General features: G+C 40.4%; 1 protein-coding gene across 2 annotated transcripts in view; it reads left to right on the forward strand.

Annotated features, from left to right (window-relative positions):
* The window catches only part of sema3g (semaphorin 3G), a 62,329-nt gene extending 53,439 nt beyond the window's left edge, over window positions 1-8,890 (forward strand). The window contains exons 11-16 of one of the 2 annotated variants that reach the window (XM_085345463.1): window positions 59-290; window positions 425-516; window positions 4,171-4,212; window positions 4,325-4,550; window positions 6,762-6,892; window positions 8,251-8,890. In XM_085345463.1, coding sequence (XP_085201589.1) covers window positions 59-290; window positions 425-516; window positions 4,171-4,212; window positions 4,325-4,550; window positions 6,762-6,892; window positions 8,251-8,763 — 1,236 coding nt within the window. In that variant the 3' untranslated portion in view covers window positions 8,764-8,890. The remainder of the gene's footprint in view (window positions 1-58; window positions 291-424; window positions 517-4,170; window positions 4,213-4,324; window positions 4,551-6,761; window positions 6,893-8,250) is intronic. The other variant, XM_085345464.1, reaches the window with a different exon arrangement.
* Window positions 8,891-27,953: the final 19,063 nt, after the last annotated feature.

Raw genomic sequence — 27,953 nt, forward strand, 5'->3', positions numbered from 1 at the left:
TTTTCTCTCTTTTCCTTTGTTTCTCTATGTCTTTCTTATTTGCCTCATATCTCTCCAGTGCCCCAGTAAAATCATCAACCAACCTGGCAGGGAGTTTGGCAGCACAAAGGACTTCCCCGATTCAGTCCTGCAGTTTGCCCGCAGCCACCCGTTGATGTGGCGGCCGGTGTATCCAGCCCTTCGTCGCCCTGTGCTTGTAAAGGCCAACATTCCTTATAAGCTGAAACAAATAGTGGTGGATCGTGTTGAGGCGGAGGATGGGCAGTATGATGTTATGTTTATTGGCACAGGTAGGTGCATTTTTATTCCATAACTTTTAGGCATCCAGGTCCATTATAGCCATCCAAGCACAGTCACTGAATTATTGGAGCAGACAACACTATGTCTGTTCTGTAGCCCTTTAATTTTTCTGCTTCTCTTTCAGATATTGGCACAGTGTTGAAGGTCATTGCACTAAACAATGGAAACAGTCTAGAGACAGAGGAAGTCACACTAGAGGAGCTACAAGTCTTTAAAGTAAGGCTTATTCCATTGAGTCGGTTAAATATACACTCTGTGATAATGTACTGTAGGATTCATCCATATTCCAGAAACGTGTTATCATCAAGGTTCAAGGTTCAAGGGTTCAAGGTTCTTTATTATTTGTCACATGCATAGTTATACAAGTATAACACACAGTGAAATGTAGCCTGACACGCTCCTCGACATGTGCAAAAATTGGGGGGGGGGGGTGTAGAGGAAGAACATTATATATATATATATATATATATATATATATATATATATATATATATATATATACACACACACATAGTATATACACTGGGTGAATGTGCAGTAGTAGCAGCAAGCAGGTGAATTCTGTACATTAATATGAATAGATATCTGACTATTTTACAGGATAGACAATATAAACATATTTAAAATTAAAGGAATTGAAATGTACATTGTGCCTTGGTTTAGTGTCTGGAAGAGTCCTGACTCAGTCAATTATAGATGATGTGAGAGGGCGGGTGTGTGTGTTTAGGGCACGGATGGCTTGGGGATAGAAGCTCCTCTTGAGTCTCTCTGTCCTTGCCCGGAAGATGCGGAACCTTCTACCAGCTTGCAGAAGTTGGAACAGTTTGTTGCCAGGATGGGACGGGTCCTTCAGTATCTGCACTGCTCTAGTCCGGCATCTCCTGGTGTAGGTGTCCTGAAGCGGGGGGAGAGCAATCCTGCAGCAGCGTTCTGCTGTACGGATCACTCTCTGGAGAGCTTTTTGGTCCTTCACACAGCTGTTCCCGAACCACGATGTCATGTTCTGTGTGAGGATGCTCTCCACAGCGCCTGTATAGAAAATCCTGAGGATCTTTGGAGAGACCCTGAACTTCCTCAGTTGTCGTAGGTGATACAGGTGCTGCCTAGCCTTTTTGGTCTGGACCTGAATGTGGGCAGCCCATGTCAGGTCTGAGGAGATGTGGACACCAAGATACTTGAAGGACTGCACCCTCTCCACTGGAGCTCCATTGATGATAATGGGCTTGTAGTCTCTGTGCTGACCCCTTCTGAAGTCCACCACCAGCTCCTTGGTCTTGCTGACGTTCTGCTGGAGGTGGTTGTCCTGGCACCACGATGCCAGATTCTTCACTTCATCCATGTAGGCCGCCTCATCGTTGTTGGAGATGGCACCCAACACCACTGTGTCGTCAGCAAACTTCACAATGGTGTTGGAGCCATGGGTGGCCACACAGTCTGAAGTGTAGAGGGAGTAGAGCAGTGGCGAGAGGACACATCCCTGAGGTGCTCCTGTGTTGATGGTGATGCTGTTGGAGAAGCACCTGCCCACCCTCACCACCTGAGTTCTGCCAGTGAGGAAGTCCAACACCCATGCACACAGACGGCTGTTAAGTCCCAGATCCCTCAGCTTTGTGAACAGTCTGCAGGGCACTATTGTGTTAAACGCTGAACTGTAATCAACAAACAGCATTCGCACATAGTTACCCTGTTTCTTGTCCACGTGGCTGAGAGTGGTGTGTAGGACGTGGGCGATGGCATCCTCTGTGGATCTGTTGGATCTGTAGGCGAACTGCAGCGGATCTGTGGTGTCTGGGATGGAGGAGGAGATGATGTTCTTCAGCAGCCTCTCAAACACCTTCATTACTACCGAGGTCAGTGCAACTGGCCGGTAATCGTTCAGGGATGAGGGTTTGCTGTTCTTGGGCACAGGGACGATGGTGGATCTTTTGAAGCATGTGGGGACCACAGACTTCGCCAGGGACTCGTTGAAGATGTAAGTGAACACACCTGCTAGCTGGTCAGCACAGCAGCGCAGCAGACGGCCGGTGATGCCGTCTGGCCCCGCCGCTTTCCTTGTGTTCACTCTCCTCAGTGCCGCTCGGACGTCATGCTCCGCGATGCTGGTCACCGGTCTCTCGCTGATGACGTCACTGTCCTCGGTAGTCAGGCGGTAGATAGCATTAGCCGCCTGGCTAACCTCGAAACGGGCGTAGAACCGATTCAGCTCGTTGGTGAATGCAGAATCGGCGTTGATCGGCGCAGTGTCCCTGGCTTTGTAGTCCGTAATGGTGCGTAGTCCGTGCCACATACTCCGTGTGTCGCCCTGGTGGAAGCGGGACTCCACACGTTCCCGGTACCTGCGTTTGGCATCTCTCACCGCGCGCCGCACGCCGTATGAGGCCGCTTTGTAGGCGCTCATATCGCCAGTGGCGAGACCCACGTTGTAGGAGGCGGTCCTGGCGTTTACTGCAGTGCGGATCGATCTGTCCATCCACGGTTTCTGGTTTGGGAATGTGGTGACTCTCGCAGTGGGGATAATCTCCTCCGCTAGCATATTGACGAAGCATACTGCTACTTCCGTAAACTCGTTGATGTCGACTGCGCATGCTCTGAACATGTCCCAGTCTACGTCGTTGAGTGCGTCCTGTAGCGTAGCTTCTGATTGGGCAGTCCACCGTTTTACTTCCTTCGTGGTCACGTCTTCCCTCCGTATGCTTTGTTTATACTGGGGAATGAGGAAGATGGCGTTGTGGTCAGACTTCCCAAAAGCCGGGTGTGAGACAGCTTTGTAGCCCTGCTTGTATGGCGTGTAGCAGTGATCCAAACTCCGATCCCCTCTCGTTGGACACGAGACATGCTGGTAAAAGTTTGGCATGACTTGTCTGAGGTTCGCTTTGTTAAAGTCTCCTGCTACAATGAGGGCTGCGCCCGGGTCCTTGTTTTGAAGCGAGCTCAGCACATCATGTAATTCGGACAAAGCCATACCTGTGTCCGCTTGGGGTGGGATGTAGACCGCCGTGGCGATGACTGAGGTGAACTCACGGGGCAGATAGAAAGGGCGGCACTTAATGCTCAGGAACTCCAGATGTGGCGAGCAGCCGCTGGAGAGAGTAGAAATGCTCCTGGCATCACACCACTTTCTGTTTACCATGAAACATACTCCTCCACCTTTGGTTTTGTTCGACTCTGCCGTTCTGTCCGCGCGGAGCACAAAGAATGAATCCGACGGAGTTACGGCCTGGTTCGGCACGGTGGGGGTCAGCCATGTCTCCGTGAAGCACAGAATGTTGCAGTCCCTCATGTCACGTTGGAAGGTGACCCTTGCTCTTAGGTCATCGAGCTTGTTCTCCATGGATTGTACATTGGCCAGTAGGATACTGGGCAGTGGTGCGCGATGCGCCTGCTGTCTCAGTCTGTTCCTAATACCAGCGTGTTTTCCCCGGCGCTTCTTTGTTCTGCACCTCGGATGAGCGGCCCGTCCTTTGTTGTTCTCCGCGCCGCGTAGAATCTCTGGCGGCCAGGAAGGGTCAGGTTTAAAAGTGTCCAAGATTAGATGTGCAACCTTGGCACCGATGTTTACAAGTGATCCGCTGTCGTATACTATAAGACTAGAGGATTTTGGGATGTAAACCAGAGCAAAAAATAAGTAAAAAACAAGAAAAGTGGATAGTCGGAGCGGAGCGGTCAGGAAGGCGTCTGGACGTGGCCGCGCCATCTTGTCAGCATCTCGTTTACTTTATCTTTTAAGATTTATTTGCAGATGATAGTATGCAAGAATTGTGCAAAAAGCTGGTTCATAAATTGTAAAATCTATGATTCTGCTCTTCTATTTCAACCCTTCTTTAAGCCTCTAAGTGCAACAACAGAAGTTAATTATTTTCAACATTGCAGGTGCCAACTCCAATTACGTCACTGGATATATCTGTGAAAAGGGTGAGTTAATCCAACTGTAGCTGCTACTTTCAGTGCCTGCTTCTGTCAGTTGACATGCAGTGTTGTCTACATGATGCCTTACTTCCTTTTTTCTCCTCATAATTTCAAACAGCAAGCCTTGTATGCAAGCTCTCCACTAGGTGTGGCGCAGGTGAAGCTCCATCGCTGTGAAACTTACGGGAAAGCCTGTGCTGAATGCTGTCTTGCCAGAGACCCTTACTGTGCATGGGATGGATCGTCCTGTACGCGATTCATTCCCAACAGCAAACGACGCTACCGCAGACAGGACATCAGACATGGAAACCCTGCACTGCAGTGTGTGGATCAGAATCTCAGTGGTAAGCTTGGCTGTAACTCTGCCCCTTTCTTTGTTTCTTCTTTGTTGATTATGTGGGACTGGCCACAGTGACTTCTTGAAGTAACCACTGTAAGGCTTTTCTCTGAAAGTCAAACAATTGAATCATCTGTCACATACCCCTTCATTGACTGGGCTTCACTGAATCAAGTAGTCTTTGTTTTTGTCATCTAGTGTGCATTACAATCACTGGATAAACAAAAGCTTACTAAATTGATATTTTCATATTCTAGTAGGGCTAGCTGTCATGATTAAAAAAGGAACCCACATGACATCATGGACTAGTGGTTAACCAATCCATCATGGGAGAGCTGAAACCTGAGATGGAGTGGTTTTTAAACTATGTTAGCTACAACCGCGTCTTAACGAAGTATAAGGTATGGCAATATTTCAGACTTTTGTAGGACAACCCAGAAAAACATTGAAGTTGCTGATCATTCCACATCAAAGTGGCAATCAGCTGAAAAATGCATGACCTCTTTTCACTGATTTTAAGAGATTTAGGAGTAGACAGGAAGGACACCAGTGAGATGTCAGTCTCCTGTATACTGCACATCTCTTTAGAAATCAAAGGCCGGCTTCTTTTAGTTTGAAAGAATAAATGAACGTGGCTGTGCCTGTCTGGGTCAGATTATGTTTGTGAGACTTCTTCCACAGGATGACAACCATAGCGATTACAGTAGGAGATCATTAAAACAGTGATTGAAGACCGCAGCTCAACCAAAATGATTCTTGGTCCAATGAATTTGATCTCATTGCCTTTGAAATGGTTGCTTTACCATGTCAGTGACCAGTCAGTTGCCATCTTCAAAGGAACTTTGGTGTAGCAATAAAATGAAAAGCTATCAGAGTCAGTCATCAAGCTGTTTGCATTAGTTGAAATGGTTAAATTGTCAGTTACATGTACTCTGATTAAATCTTGTTACCCTGCATAGAAATCAACATTAACTAGTCACATGCAGAGTCCAATCAGGAGCTGACAGATGTGAAACAAACATTTTATCTGTTTTCAAATGGAAAATTGGAAACTTTGCTTTTAACTTTATAAGAATATAACCAGATAACAACTAGCTGAATCGAGTCGCCTACTGCAAAACAAATGAGTGGAGTCAGGTGAGTCAGTCTGCATCCCAGTGCAGACAGACTCACACTGGTTGCAACTTGCTGGCAATCTGTCTGTGTTTATAAATTGGACTGCAGTTATTTAAGAGTCCAGCCAGTCTAAGCTGGACTGTGATTGTTTGAAGACAGGTCCCACCAGGTAACCTGTACAATCAGCTTGTAAATTAAAGTGGTCATCTCAACTATTTGCAGTTGGTCTCTGACTACAAAAAATACTATACTATCTCAGGGTAAGCTGTCCTATTTTTACTCATGTGACTGAGACATATTTGCCAAGTATATGAGACAAAGGTTTTACAATATGTTAGTGCATGCAGAAAACAACCTAGGATTCATTTAAAACTAGTTCTCATAGTGTAAGCTTTGGGATTTGTGAAGTAGAAATATCAGCTAACATACTGAGTTCTTGGCAGAAAATGGCTGAGTTGATACTGGAGATCAGGGTGAGAAAATGTGAAGACAGACAAGAAAAAGGAATTACATCATTGAGAATTGGGATAGAAAGAGTGTGTTTTCTTACCTAAGGGCACACAATGTAAGGGAGTGCACAGATGAAAGATGCCTCCCTAACACCCACCTGGTGAACCAAAGTTTCTTTGTGCCCAAGTGTGAGGTTGTTTACATAAGTACTCAAGGGGCAGACGTCTTCAGATTCCATCTCTTCATTGTTTATGTGTAGTCACATGACAAACTCTTGACTAAGTCAGTCAGAGTTTTATTTTATTCACTATATTGTCTGTGACTACACACCTAATATTCAGGTCTTTATATTTATTTTTATATTCATTCTGTTAATGCTGTACAGTAGAAGGTGTCCTTGTGGAGAATGTAACCCGGATATAGGTAGTGGTACTTCCCTTCAAAGGTCTGGGCTCACATTGTCAGATAATGGTGAAGAGCTCAGTCATTCAGGAGGGAATGAATGTAGAGTCACTGTCCCCTGCCACAAAAGAAACCAGCTGAGATGATTAGACCCAGGACAGACTGAAGATGTTGGATGGATGGACGGATGGATGGATGGATAGATTTCATTCTTTAATAAACTATTTGTCACTCTCTGTTTTAAAAAAAGAAGACCTTGATGTAACAGAAGACAGAGTGGTCTTTGGTACTGAGAACAACAGCACCTTCCTAGAGTGTGTTCCTCGCTCCCCACAAGCAACTGTCACCTGGCTGGTCCAACGTGATGACCACAAGGAAGAGGTAAGATTCCCAGTGAACAACATTCAGGTTAGAATCAACACAATAAAAGGCCTGTCGATGTCACTGCATCCAAAATAGGATGAAGGTGGGAAGGTTTTGGCAAACAGTCAAGGGGTGGTATAAAACTTCTGGCAAAGAATGTTCTGAGTAATTGCCTTTAAAAGTTAGACTTGAGTGTGAGTTTGGCACGTGGTTGATACAGTTGACAACCATTTGACATGTGGTTGAAATTAAGCAGCTGCATTTCAAAGCAAAATGCCCAATCATTCTCTCTCTCTTCCATAAACTGTGAATTCTCTGCAAAACTTGACCATATGCCACTGAAAGTGTCACTCACTGTCTGCTGGTCACTGAGACTTAAATACAGTCTTTTTTCTTTTCTTTTTAAGTCAGAAAATTATGTTGCTCTGTATGCCCAAACCCACAGTAATCATTCAACTGTTTGAGGTCATGCTCCTCCAAGCTAAACTGAGTGTCGTGGTCAGCCATGCAAGTATTAAAGCATTACCACCCTTCTCCATTTCCCTGCAAATAAACATCTGGCTGCCACTCTATCTGACAAGGCTGCCATGTTTTTGTTGGCATCAAAGGATGGTTGAAAGATAGGATCTGACGGGGGAGTTGGGAGGTAGATGGAGGAAAATATAGAAATGAATAGGGTTGGCAGAGAGACTTTGGGTGGCAGTATGGAAAGATTAGAGAATGTGAGGAAAGAAAACGGAAGAAAAATAAAAAATAAAAACAGTGACTGATCCCATGATATATTTTTGATGTTGCAAACCAAGTTGAGAAAACAATACAAACAGTTCTCCCTTTCTCTTTTCTCATAATGTGAAGTGAAGACTGAAAGCTTTCTTGTCCCGATTTCTTTGTACTGTGTTTACACATTGTTGGGCAGTCTTCAGTGTTTAGTTCTTTAAAGAACAATGCCTCTGTGGTATTTGCGCTGAGAAACATGTGCTATTTAAGGTCAAATCCTGGTCAGAACTCCTTTAGGGACAGAAATCCTAAAACTTTAAACAGAAATCAAGAATTAACCAACCAACAAACAAATCTCTCTATATATAGCAATAAATTAAAAAGATAAATGTTAGGTTAAGGGTCTGATTGCAGTTATATATAAAGTGCCAGTTAACTTTTTCATGCTTTTTTGATTAGCACATGTAGCTCTTTGCATTAGTCAGTGGAGATTTAACCAAATCTGTGAAAAGTTATTTCCATCACGTTGCATCATTATGACTTGACAAATTGAAGCAAACTTCAAGTGAAAAGCAGTGATGGTTGAATTGACTTAGTGAGGTCATTAATATGTTGTTGTATCAAATATCAGACACATATTTTCTATCTGCCACACTTAGGTGAAGCTAGATGATCGTGTGATGTCCACGGATCAGGGTCTCCTGTTTCGTAACCTTTTCCACCAAGATGAAGGCGTCTACATCTGCCGCTCTCGAGAGCACGGCTTCACGCAGACTTTGGCCCGCATCACCCTCGAAGTCCTCCAAGGGGAGACCGTGGATGAGCTCATGTCGCGTGGACACACAGGAAACTCTGACTCAATCAAAGACCGGTCTACAGGGACTTTCAGAGCCTGGATGCCTTGCAGCACGTACAGCAGGGGCGGTTCATCAAGCCAAATCGGCCAGTCGCGCATATGGTTCAAGGATATCATGCAGCTCATCGGGCCGTCGAATCTGCCGCACGTGGAGGAGTACTGCGAGAGGATGTGGTGCAATGACAAGCTGAGGAGGAAACACAAAAGCATGATAGAGAAGTACCGCCAAGCACAGGAGAGCGCCAGGAAGACTCGTAGCAAGAGCTCTGGTGAACGCAACAGGACGCCGCGGGATCTAAGGGCGTGGGAGGAGTGACAAAAAGAAGGCGAGGAGTGGAATATGAGAGCAAAAATGAAAGTGGGAAAAAAGACAAATGTTAGTTCAGGACAAGATAAATAGACAGGCATAAAGACCAGCCTAATAGTTTTTTGTAAAACCATGGTAGATCTTTTGCTCATTTTAACAAAATGAATTTTAGTGTGTAAAGAAAATTAGTGTATAAAGAATCTGAAAAAATGACAGTCATGTTGGATGGAAGCACAACTTGAGCTGAAAAACTGCATGTGAAAGTGTATGGGAAGTTTGGGGTATTATGAGGTTAGTGCATAACTCGTGTGTTTCTGGCTGTCACCCGAAAATAGACCGAAGTGTTCACCTGTCTGGAGGGATGGCACAAAAAGAGACTCCAACTGAACTAAACAGGTTGTTGCTAATCCTGATGTTGACTGTAGTTTAAAAAAAGAGATCAGAGACAATTTTTCAACTACACTCTGAGGATGCTTTTTAAAATCCCAGTCACTGAGGAGTTGTCTGCCTTCCCCACCTTTGTTCTTTCGTATTTCTAGTGTCACTGAAATGGCAGGAAATGTTTTGATTTAATCAACTTCTGTCTTCACTGAGAAAACCTGCAAAACTTCTCATTCTCTGATTTAAGTGACATACACATACCTGCAGGGTGATTTTAGTTACAGCTGGTTTCCTGCTTTTCAGCCTCATTGACTCTTCAATGGTGGTTTGTGATTACTTGTATGTAATTGTTAATTTTCTTTTGCAAAGAGCACACACACACTCATGTCTGGTTTGCTATCCTCGTGGGGACATCCCATTGACATAATGCTTTCCCTAGCCCCTTACCCTAACCCTAACCATCAAAAAGGAATGCCTAACCCTGATCCTTACCCTAAACCTAACCATAACCTAATTGTAACCCTGACACTAAAACCACATTTTGAGTGTGAAAATTGCTTTCAACCCCAAGGGGACCTGGATTTTGGTCCCCACGGTGCAGAAAGTCCCCACCAGTATAATAAATATCAGATTTTGGTCCCCACCAGGATACACACACACACACACACACACACACACACACTTTTTTTTTTTTGCAAGAATTTCATACGATGCAGTTCACTGGATTCATTTCCTTCTTGTTTTACATTTAATGACCTGTGTCTCTTACCTTGCTTGTTATTACATATTCATGTGTGACTTCAGCTCATAAATGACTTTGCAGTATATTTGCAGAAGGAAAGTGCAACTTGTAAACATGTTTAGGCAATTGCTGTATCTGATCTTGGTCTGTCTGGCTCCATTTGTGCCAAGTCTTACATTAATGGAAGTCTCACTCAAACGGCTAAATGCATAAGCTCAAACCAGAAGCTACCATAAGACGACTGTTGATGGTTCAGCAGATTAAAGGCACATGGCTTTATGTTTATTCCACTGGGTTGAACTTTCCATTAAACAAAATGGTGGTTTATTTTTCATGATTTTGGTTACATGCCATAACACCTCTTAGAAAGAACCTGCATGATACTTGTCTCTGATATTTAGCTCTGTGAACTTTATACGTCTCTGTGCACTAAGTGCTCTCACTAAAGCTCCTTTTTAGTCCTTTCCATCAAGCTAAAGTCACTGGCACATGTCAGCATCGTGTCTGAATGAGGACCCTGATTTATTTTGCCATACAAATAACAATTATTTTAATAACCTCTTAATTTATGCATTTATTGTGTCTGTACAAAATGACTCAGCATTATGCTTTCAATTTGTCTGTGTGACAATCTCATAAACATCTTTAAATAGCTTCTTTTTTTCTTTTCAAGTGCTGGTTAAAAGGAGCTATTCAAGTCAAAATTACGTAACTTGACCTCTCTGTGGGGGATCCTGCCTCACACTTAAGCTAATTTTCCCACAGTTTCTCTGTGTGCTGAAGCTCTCCGCTGATAATGGAGGGAACGATAGAAAGGGGTCAAGTGTATTGGCTGGCTCCTCTAGTTTTCTGCAGTGTAAACACTAGTTTTAAGAGTAGCTTTGTCGTTAAAATATGACTTATGAATGCTGAGAAAAAATTCTTTTCTAAAATCGAGGGTGGAAAAGAGAAAATATGGTTGACATCATGGAACAGAGCACATATCTCAAGACAGAAGGGATTGACACTGAACAAACATAGTCTGGAAATAAGTGAATTTCACACTCACGTTTATCCTCCCTGTGTTGGTGTAGCAGTAATGACGAGATCTCAATCTCCATCTGCCCCAGGTCCTCCTAAGGCTTCGCTTTGCTTTTGGTTTCTAACCATTGAGTGTTGTCTGAAAAACTACAAATACCGAATAAGGTGAAATATAAGCATTATATATTTGGGTAAAAAACATAATTTCTGTTAGGATTATCAAAGTATTGCGATTCTGATTCTGATAAAATATTCATGAACAAAATGTAAAAATCCCTCATAACAAGACAAAATCTGTTTGTTGAACTTGGGTGAGACATGAGTGTTGGGATAACTTCTCTGTTAACACCAGCCTCATATTTATTCAGACTATTATCTAGAGACACCAGTTATATTCCTCAAGGCCAGTGATCTCTTCAACATAAACACTGTTTTTGGACTGGTAAAGAACTGTATAAAAAGACCAGGTAATCAAGTACGCTTAGCAAAAGGCAATTCTTCACAAACACAGGGAGCGTGTGCTATACGTATAACGACAACAATGTACTTATTCTTATAGTCCTTCCAGTATTTACAGTTAAATGGGAAGCTCTGTGGTCTGTGTCGATGGCTTTTCAAAACAGAAAGGAAATGACAGAAGTGACAAAAGCAGAAAAAAGAGTCAGGGTGTTGTTAATTAAAGAGGTACTATAAGCATCTTATGAAGGCTGTATTTGGAATTCCTAAAGATCCTAACCCATAATATTATTTTTTTAATACATCATTGTATAATATTTCTAAAATGTGATCCCCCCGAACTCCAACCCCAGTTTTGCAGCAAATGATCATTTTTAATCCATCGAAGTTTATTTTCTTAGTTTGAGAGTATGAGAAAGCCTATTAAATGACACCTATTACTTGTGTTTTCTCTATAAACTCTTCTTCTACTGCACTGTTAGGATGGAAGAGGGTTTTTTTTCTCAAAGCTTCCTATTTTAGTGTGAACTTTTTTCCTTTTCTTGCCGTGGTGTCTTTTGTTTGAGCTTCTGCTTATCTAAGTAAGGCATGAATTACTACCACTGCGACATTTTAAAATGTTTTTAAGGTGTAGTTGATTTGTAATCGTGATTGTAAACATAGTAAAATTGTACAAACATGCAAATTTCCATCTAACAGTAACTGTCAGGAAGAGGAAATTGCCAAAAATAAATGCTAAAACTTGCTGTTACTTAACTTATATATTGAAATTTAACAAGTGTGGACTCCATATTTACAGACAAATGTGCCGTGACTGACTAAATGCAGTTATTTGTGCATGGTTCATAAACAATGTAAATCCATTCAGTGCTTTTCAGATTTGCACAAAGTGTGTTTTGTTATTGCATGTGATATTTTCTATTTTTATCTTCTTAGGATGATGTTCTTATGATGTTCACTTTCTATAGCTATCCCATGCTCTCGAGATCATTTCATTTTCATTTGATGGGGATTCACCAGTTAACATCATGATACTTGTGTTTTAAGACACCTTTTTCACAGTCTTCATTCTGACATGCAAATAGATGTAAGTGCAAAACTTTTCATCCCATTCTATGTATAGCACCATGACATATATAAATTGAAATGGGCTATAACTAATGCTATTAATTACACCTGTGTTTAAGCAGAAACAATCTGTCAAAATGAACCTTTCTGAGGCAGGAGGCTTGTTTCAGTGTTTACACCCTCTGGCAAAAAATTATAGCATCATTGCATGTGGAGGATCTTCATTCAACTCCTTTACCTTGTAGCAAATAAACAAACTGTGTCACAAAACTGTTTTTGTTTAATAGTGGAACATGAAAGATACCTCAAGCACATTAAATAATTGTAATTAATGTATTTGGTTTTTTCAAAATCAAGTAGTGGAAGAGAAGCTGTTGCACCTGGCTGATTGAAAGGAGGCAAGCCCCCAACAAGAGAGCTGTCAGTTAAATCAAACTCATTGCCAGAAGAATCCAACACTAAGTGTAGCTAAAGATGTTTGTTCCCAGTCAACCGTGTCTATAACTTGGAGTAAGTACAACCGAAATGGGAAAGTTCTAGGAGGAAAACTTGCAGGTCGACAGGAGATGACAAAGTGTCAGGATAGAAAATCAGAGCAGTACGCCCTGAAAATGGAAAATGTTCAAAAATGTTAACAAATGGGCCGTAATGTTTGTGACAGAATTATAAAAATTAAATGGGATCTACATACAGAAAACCAAAAGGAAAACCAGCACTAACATCCATACAGAAACAAGGTTACAGTGAGCTAAAAAGAGAATGAAAGGCTATCTCGCTCTCTCTCTCTCTCAATCTTGGGACTATAGATGATTGGATGTAAGTGACTCCAGTGATAAATCACAAAGTCAGCCAACTAGGCAAGGAAAAGATACCCTGATGCTGTTCCAATGACACATATATGAAGATGACTGCTTGATGAAAACAAGCAAACTTTATCAAATAAAAGGCCCGAGGAAGATGGCAATCATTACTTCAGCAGTAAATGCAGAAGTGTACACTCAGATTTTCGTACCCTTCTAATCAGAAAGCCGGTTTGGTGATGATAATAGAGTCATTTAATCAGAAAAGGCCCATTACCTCAGTGCTATGGACACAAAAAAAGGGTTAAGATTTCAATCTGACTGAAAATTTATGGTGAAAAACTGAGCTCAGCTGTTATTTGAAAAAGTTGGAATTAACCAGATGGAGAGTATTGCTTTTCATTAGTGAGCTCCATGCCTCAAACCTTTTGGGGCGTCATAAAAGCCTGAGGAGGTACTAAATTGAGATGATTTCCTCAACAGTGATTCCATTTTTTTCCCCTCCACATGATCTTGAACAGAAATGTCATGTATTAAAATAGTTGAAATTAATTTGTTTGAGGTATGATTCATGAAGCCAGAATGTTCAGCTAATGAATAAAATAGTTCTGTGTCATATCTCTGATTTATTATTGTGCCGTGATACCATAGTTTTGCCGGGGGCTGTAGCTGCTCCTCCTGAATTTGACAGAAGTCTGCACATGCTCTAAACTCCACAGTTAAAGTGCATTAAGAAACAAAATGCAAAATGTGGTTTATCAGTTATACAATAGAAAAGCCTGTAGTTCAGTAGTTGCAGTCCAGCTAGCACATAATCATTTTAAACCTGAAGGGTTCTTGAAGCATGTTTTTAACCGTAAGGATTCTTCAGCTAATAATACTTTGCTTTGTGAAGTTTCCCATTATTATGTGGTTTAAAAAAGTGTGCTGGTTTTAGACTCTGGCAGAAAGAGTCTTATTTAAATGTATATTTAAATACTATTTAAATGTCTTTCTATCCTGCATGCTATGAACTTGTAAGCTATTTAACACAATTAAAAGTTTTTAACATCAGGTGATCCATGACTGGCTGCTTTACTTTAACTTTATTCACAGACTGCAGTGAACATACTTTGACTTTGGTTGACTTTGTAGTGTTGTGGGAGGATTAGACTAATGGGACCAGTGACATAAATGTGGCTAAATAGCAATGCCTTAAATCTAATCACTCATCTAGACGGCAACATTTACTGTACTGAAACCAAGACATGCTCTATTTCATACTCAGCAACAAGCACCATGGAGCACACTGGCGATGAAGCACTAAATGTCACAGTACAAGACACTGACTCTATTTTAATATTGTTAAGACCTAAAGCATTGTTTTTTAGCTCAACCCAACCTTAAAGTTAGAAAATACATACAGCTAAAAGAGGTTTTCATACTATAACAAATATCTCAGTGCAATTGTATACGCTCTTCACATGCTCATGAGTGTGTGCGTGTGTGTATGTGTGTGTGTGCACTCGCTCAAAAGTCTTCATAATAGCAGGAAAACATATGTGGGTCATTGGAGACTTAGAGACCAAGTGTCTGCCTATTTTACTGCCCGGTTACTGGTTCTGGCCATGCGTGTGATTGGAGGGTAATTGGGCTGTAACATCACTGGAAATGTGGGGTAACAATGGCTGCTTGTCGCTTCAGCAAACAGACCATCTCATAAAAATCAAACCTGCAACTGAACCCACTAAACGACTTCACACCCTGTCAATTACTACAACCACAGAGCAAACAAGCCCGAGTGAACGTTGGCTCATGCGTTTGACGTGCAGATGAGAAATTCTAGCGTGCACACAGCTCGCTATAAAACTTCAAAATACCAGTTCTGACGTCAGTCAACGTGTAAAAGAGAGTAAAGCGGCCTCGGTTTGTTGAAGTAAGTTTGAGGATTTACTGATGTGCAAGAAATCAACAAAGGGAAACCAACAGGAGCCTCAGGAGGTTCCTGTCTGCGGATTCCAAAATGTTCAAATTCTGGACACATCTCATTAACATGTAAAAGTCTTACAGCCTGCAGAAAATAGCTTTATGCTTTGGTTTCCAGTGATTTAATGGGAGATTTCATTTAGTTGTGCAGAGATTTACCTCCAGGCTATGGGCACATCAAGCAGAAATCTCTGAGGTTGAAAAGTTAAGTTAACTTTGTCAGGAAGGTACATTTTGTTTTGAGTCTTGCATATTACGTTTAATGTCACAGCGACTTATGGAAAACTAGCATGGGGGAATATTAACTGGCAGATTAAAATGATTTTATCCAAATACAGCGATGTCCTGTTTTGAAAATAATAAAGGTGAACTGAAATAACAAGCTCAAGGGTTCAAAATGAGAGCCCACAAAACCAATGGATGCCATGACACTGGCCACATCCATCTTTGTATCACTGATAGACATAAACATGGTCAGCTATTACTGAAAAAAGAGATATAAATTTTCTAATGATCAAATTCACCTTGGCTGTTTAACCTCTATTATTGACTATATATTGATTATTGTACAAGTGTAACAAACACAATAGACTTCCCAGTATTAAACATATAAATCAAGTCTAAGCAAAGGCTAAAGCTAAGGATATTTCCAGTATATGTTTATTATATTTTACTTTATTTTACTGTCTTTTTTATATCAGTTAACTAAATTGTTGTTTTACACTTTACTTTAATTTTAGTTAACTAAAATAATCCTGATCCACAACAGCATTATTGATGCTGCTGCACTGCCACCGCCAGCCCCATCTCTCTACGTTGAGTTATGACCTACATTTGCTTCCTGTTATGACTACAGCTCAGAGGGAGCTGTTGCTGTCTCCTGTAATAACAATTAAATTCAAGTGCTAAAATGGTAAAATAATATTTATATTATTTTGTCTGTGACATGTTCAGGTGTATCCTAGACATTTAAATCATAACAAAATCTGTCCTGTTATATAATGCTACAGATTTCAATGTGCCTCCCAACAGATGTTTAAATATAATGGCTCATCGTTCTTGGTTCTTTGCTAGCTTTGTGGTAGCATGCTGTGTGTACTTGCAAAGAGCTGAAGCTCTGTTAGGAGCATAACATGATTGTTTATGTCCCAGATACCATTTGCATTATTTGCATTTTACTATAACACTCATGTCCTACTTTTCAGTGAAAAAAAGGAAAAAAAAGAAAGAAACTACTTGCAGCAGCCAGTGGTACCTTTCAGCCTCCTAAAAATGTGTACATATGTACGAATACATATGTGTGCATATACACCTTTGGTATCAGTTTCAAAATCTTAGCATTCACAAGATTTTCTGAAATCTTGAAATCTGACCCCTGACCTTGAGTGTTGAGGTCACTGAGATCTGAAATATTCTGAGATTTTTAGTACATAGAAATTTTGCAGAAACGATTGGACTGTATAGAACTAGATATGTGTCTTTTTTTTTTTTTTTAGCTTAAATGCAACTTTGCATTTCTACAATATTTTGTAAAAGAAAACTTAATTTTAATTTGAAAATAGATGCATCAACAACTATATACATAATTAATTCCTCTGTCACTCCTGTGGGTGGTCTTTATCCTTCAAGCTCAGGTCCTCTACCACAGACCTGGGAGCTTGAGAGTCCTGCGCAGTATCTCTGCTGTTCCTAGGTCTGTGCTCTTCTGGACAGAGATCTCGGATGTTGTTCCTGGGATCTGCTGGAGCCACTCGCCTATCTTGGGAGTCACTGCACCAAGTGCTCCAATCACCACTGGGACCACTGTTACCTTCATCCTCCACATCTTCTTGAGCTCTTCTCTGAGCCCTTGGTACTTCTATTCTTTCAGGTCTTTCAGATCTTACAATAAGTTATTTGTACTTTTTAAAATTTTCTTTGTGTATGCACTGCATACTAATACTAAAGCTTTTTCTCTCTCAGAGAAAATAACCATTACATGCACTGGTATCAACAGTCTTGACAAACATATTACAGTTTTTTACAGTCGCTAACAAGCGTTTGTCCAAACAGTTGTCACATTTGCAAAACTCTAAACACAATTAGCACAGGATCGGTCTGTTGTGGCCATACCATTCACACATTTCATGTCGTGTTCACCCAATATGCAGTCAGTGAACACATTTCCACAATGCTTACATTTTCTTAACAGACAAGTTATACCTCCCAACAAAACTATGGACTGTTCTTGTAGTATCTACGAATGTTAACACACAACATCCCACAATAGCAAAAACAATATTCCAAACCGTAGATACAGTATAAAAACCTCTGCCCCTGCAATGATATCAGTACAAAAACAATATCAATATCAAAAATATATCTCAGCTGTAAACAAACAAACAATTGAATAATTGACACACAGCTGATTTATGTTGGGTAAATTGGGCCAACCACACCTTCTTCCATTCTGGCTTAGACTCAGTGGGGTTCATAAGGCAAGACCTTGAGGAGTGATGTTTTTGGAAACAAAAAAAAGACAAACACTGTAATGTCTGGTCGAGGAGGAGTAAGAGCAAGGGGCCCAGAGAGAAGAGCAGGCCCAAGGAGAGGGCAAGGTATAGGTGTAAGAATGCGTGGTGGTGGCATTCCAAGGGCTGCAAGAACAGTAGTCAGTGATGAAATCCGTGCCACTATCATTGACCATGTAATCAACCATGGTCTTTCACTAAGAGAGGCTGGTGAAAGAGTGCAGCCCAATTTGAGGCGGTCAACGGTTGCCTCCATTATACGCACCTTTCAACAAACCAACAGGTAAGTATTGCATTTTACATGGATTGTTCCTATTCTCACTTGACATGTCAATATGGTCATACAGTAATGCATATGTTGAATTGTCTGTCTTTCTAAAGAATGCAACGTCTTCCACCCTCTGGGGGAAGAGGAAAGCTCCTCAGTAATGATCAGGAGCTTGCCATTGTGGAAATGGTTACTGCAAATAATGCAATAAAACTGCGTGAAATACAAACCAGAATTGTGGCGGACCATGAGATATTCGACAATATCAATAGAATCAGCCTCACAACCATTTCGCGGACATTGTCCAAACATAGAGTGCGGATGAAGCAGCTCTACACTGTTCCCTTTGAGAGGAACAGTGAGAGGGTCAAGGAGCTACGACGACAATATGTCCAGGTACAGTGTATATTCAATCCAATGTCCAGTTCTATAAGCTTTGCACTTTGCAAGTAGGTAACCTACACAATACTAGGTTACAGTACAGTATGGTATACAGTACTAACATGACTTACATAAACTTTGTTTCAGAGAGTTATGGAATTGGAGGCCAACCAGGCCCCTCATGAATTCATATACATCGATGAGGCAGGATTCAATCTGGCCAAAAGGCGTCGACGTGGACGGAATGTAATTGGAAAAAGGGCCACAGTTGATGTGCCAGGACAGAGAGGGGCAAACATTACCATGTGTGCAGCAATTGCAAATGCAGGATTACTCCTTCACAAATGTCAGGTTGGACCCTATAATACAGAGCGCTTGCTTGCCTTTCTCAATGATCTCCACCAGCGCCTGGTTCCAGAGCAGGGTCAGGAGGGTGAAAACATGAGGACCTTTGTAATTACCTGGGACAATGTGGCTTTCCATCACTCGCAAGCAATAACAACATGGTTTGAAGTCCACCCAAGACTGGTGAGTCTCTTCCTTCCACCCTATTCACCTTTCCTCAACCCCATAGAGGAGTTCTTTTCTGCATGGCGGTGGAAGGTTTATGACCATCAGCCACATGACCAGATGTCCCTCCTTGAAGCCATGGATGCTGGCTCCAGGGACATCACAGTTGACGATTGCCAAGGGTGGATCCGACATACCAGGCGGTTTTATCCCAGGTGCATCGACTTGGCTGACATCAGATGTGATGTTGATGAAAACATGTGGCCTAACCCTGAAGATCGCAGAGATTAGATGCAACTTTTTTGCCTTTTTTTAGCCCCCCTCCCCCCCTTTTTATCTTGGCTTTTTGCTGTTGTTTTTTTGTTCAGAATGCTCTTGTGTGTTTCATGGATATTTTGTTCACTGTAAGCAATACTGTAAAACTTTCTCTGTCCTATCATACCGTGTTTCTACTGTACCTCCTGTGGTAAACAGTAAAGAAACAAAAACTTGTTTGCTTTTTACTGGAATGCTTTTGAATGTGAACATTACTGTACATGTGGACATACAGTTACCAACCAAGACATTTCTGGTGTCAATATGGTGGATTGCATGTTTCGCATGCAAATACCTGTGACACTGAAACATAAAAGTCTATGCAGTTTTTGTAATGTCAATAATAGCCAGTATTTTGAAACCTGGTGTACTTTGATTGACTGCATGTACCTTGTGAAGTGAAAACAAGTGTTATTCTTTGACAGACTAATTTCATTTTGAGTCAGATTTATAGTGTTTTTGTACAGTTAGTGTGTGCAGAGAAAGATGTGTTCTAATTTTGAAATGAGGAGTTAGTATATATTTAACAAAGTGTATTTTTGGGAAGGATATTATCCATTTGGCCAATTGTGTTTTGTAGGTGTGGGTCTGTGTTAAGAGTTTAGAAAAAGTATCTGAAGTATGGGTAGGCGCTTGTTAGCGACTGTAAAAAACTGTAACATGTTTATGAGGAATGAAATGAACTTTAACGACCAGGGCTCAGACAGTTTCCCATATTCACAGACAATTAACTATTGAAAATAGTGTTTTTGATCATGTTGTATTCGTTTCCTCTATTCACAGTTCCTGTAACCATAAAATTTATAATGTGAATCTGAATGATAACACTTTGTTATAAATTACACGCCATAAAAATCCATCAGATGATTTAAAGCTGACTGATTGAAGCCACTTTAGATTAAAAAGAGGAATGTCTGAGTTTCCATGTCTTCATCAGCTCGGACTGCATTGTTTCGCTTAGATGGATTAAAGCTTTTTTTCTAGTTCGCAGTTGAATTTTTTAGAAGCAAGAATCTACATGGATCAGCTTGGCCACCATTACAGATCTGATTCACATATGCACACATATAATGTTTCATTTGAAACTGTTGTACACAGCCCTCTTATGCCTGACTAAACTGTGACCATATGGAAAAACACTTGGCCTGTTAAAGTCAAATTTTGGGTATGTTTATATACTTATATACTGATATTAAATTAGCTGATCAGGGATATATTTAATAGCTATAATGGATCACACTGGAAGGACTTTAATTATCTTAATAATAACATGCTCACTGCTGAGCAGTTAATGCAATGCATCACTTTTTACCAGTAAAAAGAATAAAAAGGAAAAGAGAGACAAATATAATAGAACAATATTTGACACCACTGTGGTTAAATTCATATAATCAAGAGCAATCATTTATTCCAGTGAAAAGATTGCTGCTGAAGGCTGGCGGCTCCCGGGGCAATAAACATGTTTTAAAAGTAGTAAACGTTGGAAAGAAAATACAGCACACGACTGCTGTTTTATGCTTTTGCTGCATTTCTAGAAAAGGTATATATTATCTCGGTAATAGATGAACCTTCATGTTTCTGCCACCACTGTTTCCTTTTGCTAAGACCCAAAATATGTTGCGATACTGTCTCTTCAACTTTCCCAGGATGGATTTAGCCACAGTCCAGTGTTGAGGTGTCATTTGCGTTCAAATAGGTTGGGCTAAGCAGCTTTATAGCCTCTGATTTAACTTTACCACAGCACCTCAACAACAACTTTATAGCTCAGTTTTCCCACCTCACCATGTTGGCCTCAGTAGGTCCACTTTTTTGTCTGGAGGACTACAAACAAGTGTCCACTTGTTGAGCTTATTTTGCTGTTTCAGGAGCAGTCTAAACTCACTGATCATAATGGGTTAGGCTGTCTTTTAAATTCTGTGCGCTGGAAAGTGTCACCCGGACTGACTGCAGAGCATGACCTGCCCAATACTGCCACCATTTCTATAACATCATATTAAATGATATATTAAACAATTTAATTTCATTTTAATTTTTGGCTTCATTGTGATTTTTTTCTGCCTCGAATCCACGTTTTGCTTCCAAGTTTAGCAACCTGTTTACAAAAAAGAGATTTTGAAAAGATCAGTACACATTTACTATGGTGCCTGTATTATTTCAGATTATCTGCATCCCTGCTGTCCTATCCTTCTTTCATAACAGCAGCATGTTTCACATGTGGGCAGATTCACTACCGTTGAGCTTTCCGGTATTTGTCTTTGGAGAGCCATATTTTACTGACTTACTTATTTCTTTATTATGTTCTGCGTTTTGTGCAAAACATACCTTTGCAGTAAGGATATAATACAATATCTTCAAACAGAGCTATCTGCATTAGATGTATTGGCTCTCACTAGAAAATGTATGCTGATTGCACTTTGCTAAAAGCAGATGAGAAGCTTTTGTGAGCTTTAGATTAGGCTGGTAGTGATTACATTCTGAGAGGAAATCATAAAGAGACACAGGTGTGTGTGTGTGTGTGTGTGTGTGTGTGTGTGTGTGTGTGTGTGTGTGTGTGTGTGTGTGTGTGTGTGTGTGTGTGAAGTACTGGCATGCTCAAGCAATCTACAGGGAGCTGGCTATAGATGTGGAGGCTCCATTTTGACTGATGAAGATTAATCCACAGAGACGGGGCCGGCTGTGCTGGATAGATGGTGAAGTGATATTTCATTTTGGAACATTCTGGTTTTTGTATAACTTTCCTCTAAAGTAAAATATCACCCATCAGCAGCAAAACCAGGCTGCCCTGGGGACTTGACATCAGCAACACTTTAAAAAAAACAAGTCTAAAAATCCACATGTGTTTGTAGTACGCTGAAGTGGATGACATCTGTCTTCATTCTAAAACATTTTTTCCTGTTACTACCATGGTAGTTATTGTGAAATGGGGAGCTTTCATTCATATGTGTCAATTTAAAAGGATGTTTCTAATATTTTTTCTGACTCGTTTTTTGAACATTTTGATAAAATCCCATTTTTAGAATAACCACTTTTCATTTTCTTTTTTCTTTTCGTAAGGGAAGCTCTCAACAGACTACTTTTTTACAGCTCAACTTAAAGCAGCTATGAAAACAGAAAAAAGCCAAATGAAATGTCACATTGTCTTTAACTTCCACATGTCAGGATCTCTCCCAACATGCATACATGACTGCTATTTTTTCTTAACTGTAAACCAGTGGACTGTGGATATGCACATATCATCCTAATTGTATCAAAGCAACAAGTTTGGACTAGCAGGAGAGAAATAGTACACAAAGGAAACGGAGGAGGAAAACATAATAGTATGTGTGTGGGGGTATGGGTGGGGTACACTTGATAGTAAATTTTTGAAAAGAAAGTGATGATCAAGGGCAAACAAGGGAAATGGCCAAGGGAAGAAGGAAGACTCATGAGAAATGAAGCCGAGCTTGAGCATCAGTCTTTTATGTTTGGTCTCAGTCATCCCGAAGGAAAGAAATAAAAGACATTTCAAAATAAAAGATTATTTTGTGTCAAAGCCTTTAGCAGAATGGGAGTGGGACTCTGTATACAACAGAACCATCACTCATTAATGTCATTATCCCACGGTGTTACAGGAAACGCAGTCCCTGGACGCACTTAAACACTGTGGCCCACTTTCAGCTGGACTATATATTACTTATCTTTCAGTACACAGTCCAGGTTCATTTATCTCTCACTGACCCTCCTTGATGTTTCACATAACCAAAGAACGTCCTTAGGCTTGCATACTTCATAAAACCACAAAAGAAGTCACTGATGCAACTTGAAAGGATGCTTAATTAAAATAGTGTGGAAATCGTTTTTTTTTAATCCGTGCGGACTTAAGTTTCATTTGAAAAAGAACAGAGCTCTAAAAAAAATCCTCCAGACACATAATCTGTTCGCTGAGAAGTTTTTTTTCCTTTTTAAGATTTAAGATGACAAGACTTGATTGCAGCTTCAAAGTTAATAAGACAAATAATAGGTTTGTTGCAGGGTCACCAAAGATGTATCCTATAGAAAAAGGGGGCAAGGAACATCTGGCTGAAAAACACAGAGTTGATCGATTTTCTGTTTAATGAATAATGTAGTTCAAGTTGTTAACTCAATCCCAAGCAACATTTTTTTAATGTTTTCCCCCATATTTATAACTAATATCAAGTTTAACTTCCTGTGGAAATAGATGCTGTGGATTAGTCTGTCATCACTTGCTAAAAAATTCCATTAAATGCACCTCCCTAACTGAAAACCTTTCCCATGAGCATGTGCTCCAGTTTAATTACTCAGATCTCTCCGAATTTAGTAAAAGGTTGTGTTTGGTGTAAAAAATAAAAAAAAAAATCAGATTTTACTGTCTTGAAGATAAACTAGGACTGTTAAATTCAATCCCAGCAGTTTCTTTTGTCTTATGTTAGTGAACTTGGAGAGAAGCACAAGGAAGCAAGAATCTTTTGAATCGTTTTGTTTGTGTCTTTGATGAGTGACAGGAAACCCACGACAAACCTCTTGACTTTAAGACTATCCCCGATATGGAGACGTCTGGAGTCATTCTGCTGCTGGAATCAAGTTGATCATAATTCGCTGTGACACATTTATTTGATGTTGAATTTGACTTCTTCTGGAAATCTCACTGAGACCAACATCTCTTTTGAATATGAAAAACATCATATTAGATGCTGACGTTTCCACCCACTTTCTTAGTCACACTTTATGAAGAGTCTACATGTCTGTAAATTGTGAGAATTTCTTAGTTCCTGGAAGCACAGATGGATTATAAAGGCTTAATGACTTCTGAAGAGCACAAATAAGGCAAGTGAATTCTAACTAACAACTTCAACTTATTAATAAACAAAATAAAACATCCATTCAAATCTGGTCACTAGGCAGGAGGAATAGATTAGTGGATTTGTGTTTGGGTGAAAGGTGAAAGTCTAATACTTCAATAGTAAAGCACAAGACTTTACATTAACAGTTGCTGCTGTAGATATGCTGTCTGGGTCAGTGGCAAAGGCGAGGAGAGGGAGGGTGTAAACGTTGTCCTGATTGTGGTGATAGACTTGAAGTTATGGACCTGGGTAAGATGAGTAAGGAAGCATAGGATAGATTTACTACTGCACCATTTCAGTTTATCTGCTGGTATTGAAAGAAAATATGAGAGACAGAGCAATTTGCTTCACCTCTGTGGTGGTGAGGCGCTAACTTGGCTGCATCTGGGGTGTAGTGACACTGTGGCCCGTTCCTGCTCCGCGCTGAGTTCATGTCTGGACGTGTAGACTTAAAGCAAAACAGATTATTAATAGTCCAGAATCCAGACTCAGAATATTCACCCACCCCTTGCATACCTGATCCTGAACATGATTTATAGCACATCAGCGTTTATGAGTCATCACTGAGGTTAGCACTTCATTTGCACTGTTTACCAAGCAGATGACAGGGCTTTTGTATCATCACTGTATAACGCAGCCTGTCATCAAGAGATATACATGATGATGTTTGGGCTTTTTAATTTCCTGATATTAGCAAGATTTTTTGTTTTGTTTTTGACCCTTGAACAGATGTTTGCTGCACGGATAAAAAGAAAATGTGTTTTCATGTGGGTTGGCAAGGAGAGTCATCTGTTAGGCATTGGAAACTGATTGGATCGGAGACAAAGTAATACTGTAGTTACGCAAAACACATCTCAGAGAAGAACAAACACCTGGTTATTTAAAGTGGAAGTAAACAGTACAACAACACACATGTTCGTGCCAAATGTTTGAATAAATCTGGAAACTCCGGTGAATAACAGACATACCACTGGTTGTTTACCGTCACACACACTTTCAGTCTACTTCCTGCTCTTTTTCCTGTTTGGGATCAGTGCTGCATTAGGATTTTGTCCTTTCCAGATTGTCCTTATTATGTCAAAGGTAATGAACAGTCTCAGAGCACTGGGCAGTTGTGTGTGTGTTTGATTGCTACAACAACTGTACCTGGTAAGAGAGCAGATATGGTGATGAAGAGAAGAAGAAGAAAAACCCCGCATTATTTTCCCACCGTCTCGCATATAATTCAGTACACAGTTCACTGCTGTAATGTTTTGATCAAAACATATTGGATAATTATCTAAATAAGGATTCATATAGTGATTTAATAAGCTTATCTGCTTGTTTTCCTCTTGTCCCTTGTTTTTCCTCTTTCAAAAGCCTTACAGTCCATGCAGATGTGTTTTCTTTTACATTTCAGTGAAGTTCAGCTGTGTGTTCAACTGCCATGTGCTTTGTGTATATAAGTGTAATCCATTATCCACGTTTATATACGTGCGTCTGTCAAGGGAAGTGTCTTGTATAGAACGCAGCGGTCATTCAGCTGTTTCCTTCCTGTAGGAACAGTCACACCTTGATCAACAGGAAATGTTGCTTCCTATAAGTACTTGTAAAGATATTTGTCATCCAGAGATTTGTGTGCAGCTTTGTGTCAGTGCATGCTAGTTGTTGACTTATTGCTATTTTTATGTTATATGGTTTTCTGAAACATATCATTCCATATTTAGATACATACACTAATACACCGTCCACTTAGTGTTTCTCTTCTGTGATGTGTTATTGTCAAGCTTTGTTTCAAAGAATATTTTGATTGTCTTCTTCTTTTCCCTCCTTTTAACTCTTGCACTACCTACTGCCTTTTAGTGACCTTGGTAGCTTATTTCAGCTATACCCTGTAAATGACTGAAAGTTGCTTTTCTTTTCTTTGTGTGTGTGTGTGTGTGTGTGTGTGTGTGTGTGTGTGTGTGTGTGTGTGTGTGTGTGTGTGTGTGTGTGTGTGTGTGTGTGTGAGTGAATAGCTATAAAATCTGGTACATTTTGACTGTGTAATTATTGCTGGGGATTTTAACATTCATGTGGACAACCCTCAGGACAAAGGGACTAAAGACCTGAGTAACACTCTGGGCAACTTTGGGCTGACTCAGCATGTAACAGAGGCCACACATAATAGAGGACACACTCTTGACCTACTGATCTCCAAAGGCCTGAGCATTTCAAAGGTTACTGTGTCTGATGTGGGCCTGTCTGATCATTACTGTGTTTTCTTTGAAAGTAAAATCTCAGCCCACACAAATATATCAACAACAGTGATCACAAAACGGTGTATAACTGAACACAGTAGTGCAATTTTTAACCAGGTCTTCCCATTAACACCTGACCTGCCCAGAGGGTCAGTCAATGAGCTCGTCAATAGCTTCAATGCTAACATGTTAAATGTAATGGACACTATTGCTCCCATTAAGGTGAAGGTTATCTCTGGAAGGAAAAAGTCTCCATGGAGAAACTCCACACTGGTGAAAAATGAAAAAAGAGATTGTAGGAAAGCTGAGCGCAGATGGAGAAAAACAAACCTCCAGGTTCATTATGACATTTATAAAGAGAAACTTCACAATTATAATTTACAACTGAGGAATGCAAGGAGGTCCTACTTCTCTGACATCATCACTAAAAACAGCCATAATGCTCGGGTCTTATTTTCTACAGTTGACAGGCTAACAAACCCTCCTGTGTCAGTGGCAGCTGAACTTCATTCGACCATGGCCTGCAATGACTTTGCCAAATTCTTCACTGAAAAAATCCAAAAAATTAGACAAGCAATTGGTACATCAACAGCAGATCCAGGATATGTACTGTGTCCACCAAAAAACTGTTTAAACACCATGAAACAGTTTCAACCTATTAACAGCAAAGACCTGGAGGACATCTTAGGTAAACTGAACTCCTCCTCCTGCTGTTTAGATGTCCTGCCAACAAGTTTTTTCAAAAAGGTCTCAAAGACTTTAGAGTCAGACCTGTTACAGATCGTCAACTTTTCTTTATTATCAGGTGTGTTTCCAGAATCACTAAAAACTGCTGTAATCAAACCTATACTGAAAAAGGACAATCTTGACAAGACACAAATGAACAACTACAGGCCGATCTCAAATCTCCCGTTTTTAAGTAAGATCATTGAAAAAGCAGTTTCTCAACAGCTCAGTTACTTCTTAAAACAGAATAATTGCTACGATGCCTTCCAGTCAGGTTTTAGACAGAACCACAGCACTGAAACCGCTCTGACCAAAGTGTTTAATGACATATGTCTGAATACAGACAGTGGAAAAATGTCAGTCCTAGTTTTACTGGATCTCAGTGCAGCATTTGATACAGTTGACCACAACATATTACTCAAACGACTGGAGAACTGGACAGGTCTTTCAGGAACTGTACTAAACTGGTTCAAAACATACGTAGAAAACAGGAAATACTTTGTATCAATAGGTAACTTCACATCTGAGCAGACAAGTATCACATGTGGAGTTCCCCAAGGTTCCATCTTGGGACCCCTTCTGTTTAACATCTACATGCTCCCACTGGCACAGATTATAAACAACAACAAAATAAACTATCACAGCTATGCAGATGACACACAAATATATATCACAATGTCACCAGGAGACCGAGGCCCTGTACAGGCTCTTGGTAAATGCATTGAGGAAATCAATGACTGGTTGTGCCACAATTTTCTCCAGCTAAACAAAAACAAAACTGAGGTAATAGTCTTTGGCGCCAAAGAAAAACGATTACAGGTCACCAGAGAACTTCAATCTATACATCTAAAAACCACAAACCAGGCGAGAAATTTGGGTGTAGTGATGGATGCAGACCTAAACTTAGAAAAACACATTAAGACAATAACAAAGTCAGCTTACTATCACCTCAAGAATATATCAAGGATAAAAGATCTGATGTCTCAACAGGACCTGG

The sequence above is a fragment of the Diplotaxodon limnothrissa genome, linkage group LG20, assembly GCF_057381915.1.
Source record: "Diplotaxodon limnothrissa isolate DT_005_m linkage group LG20, D_limnothrissa_male_GT1.1, whole genome shotgun sequence".
Lineage (NCBI taxonomy): Eukaryota > Metazoa > Chordata > Actinopteri > Cichliformes > Cichlidae > Diplotaxodon > Diplotaxodon limnothrissa.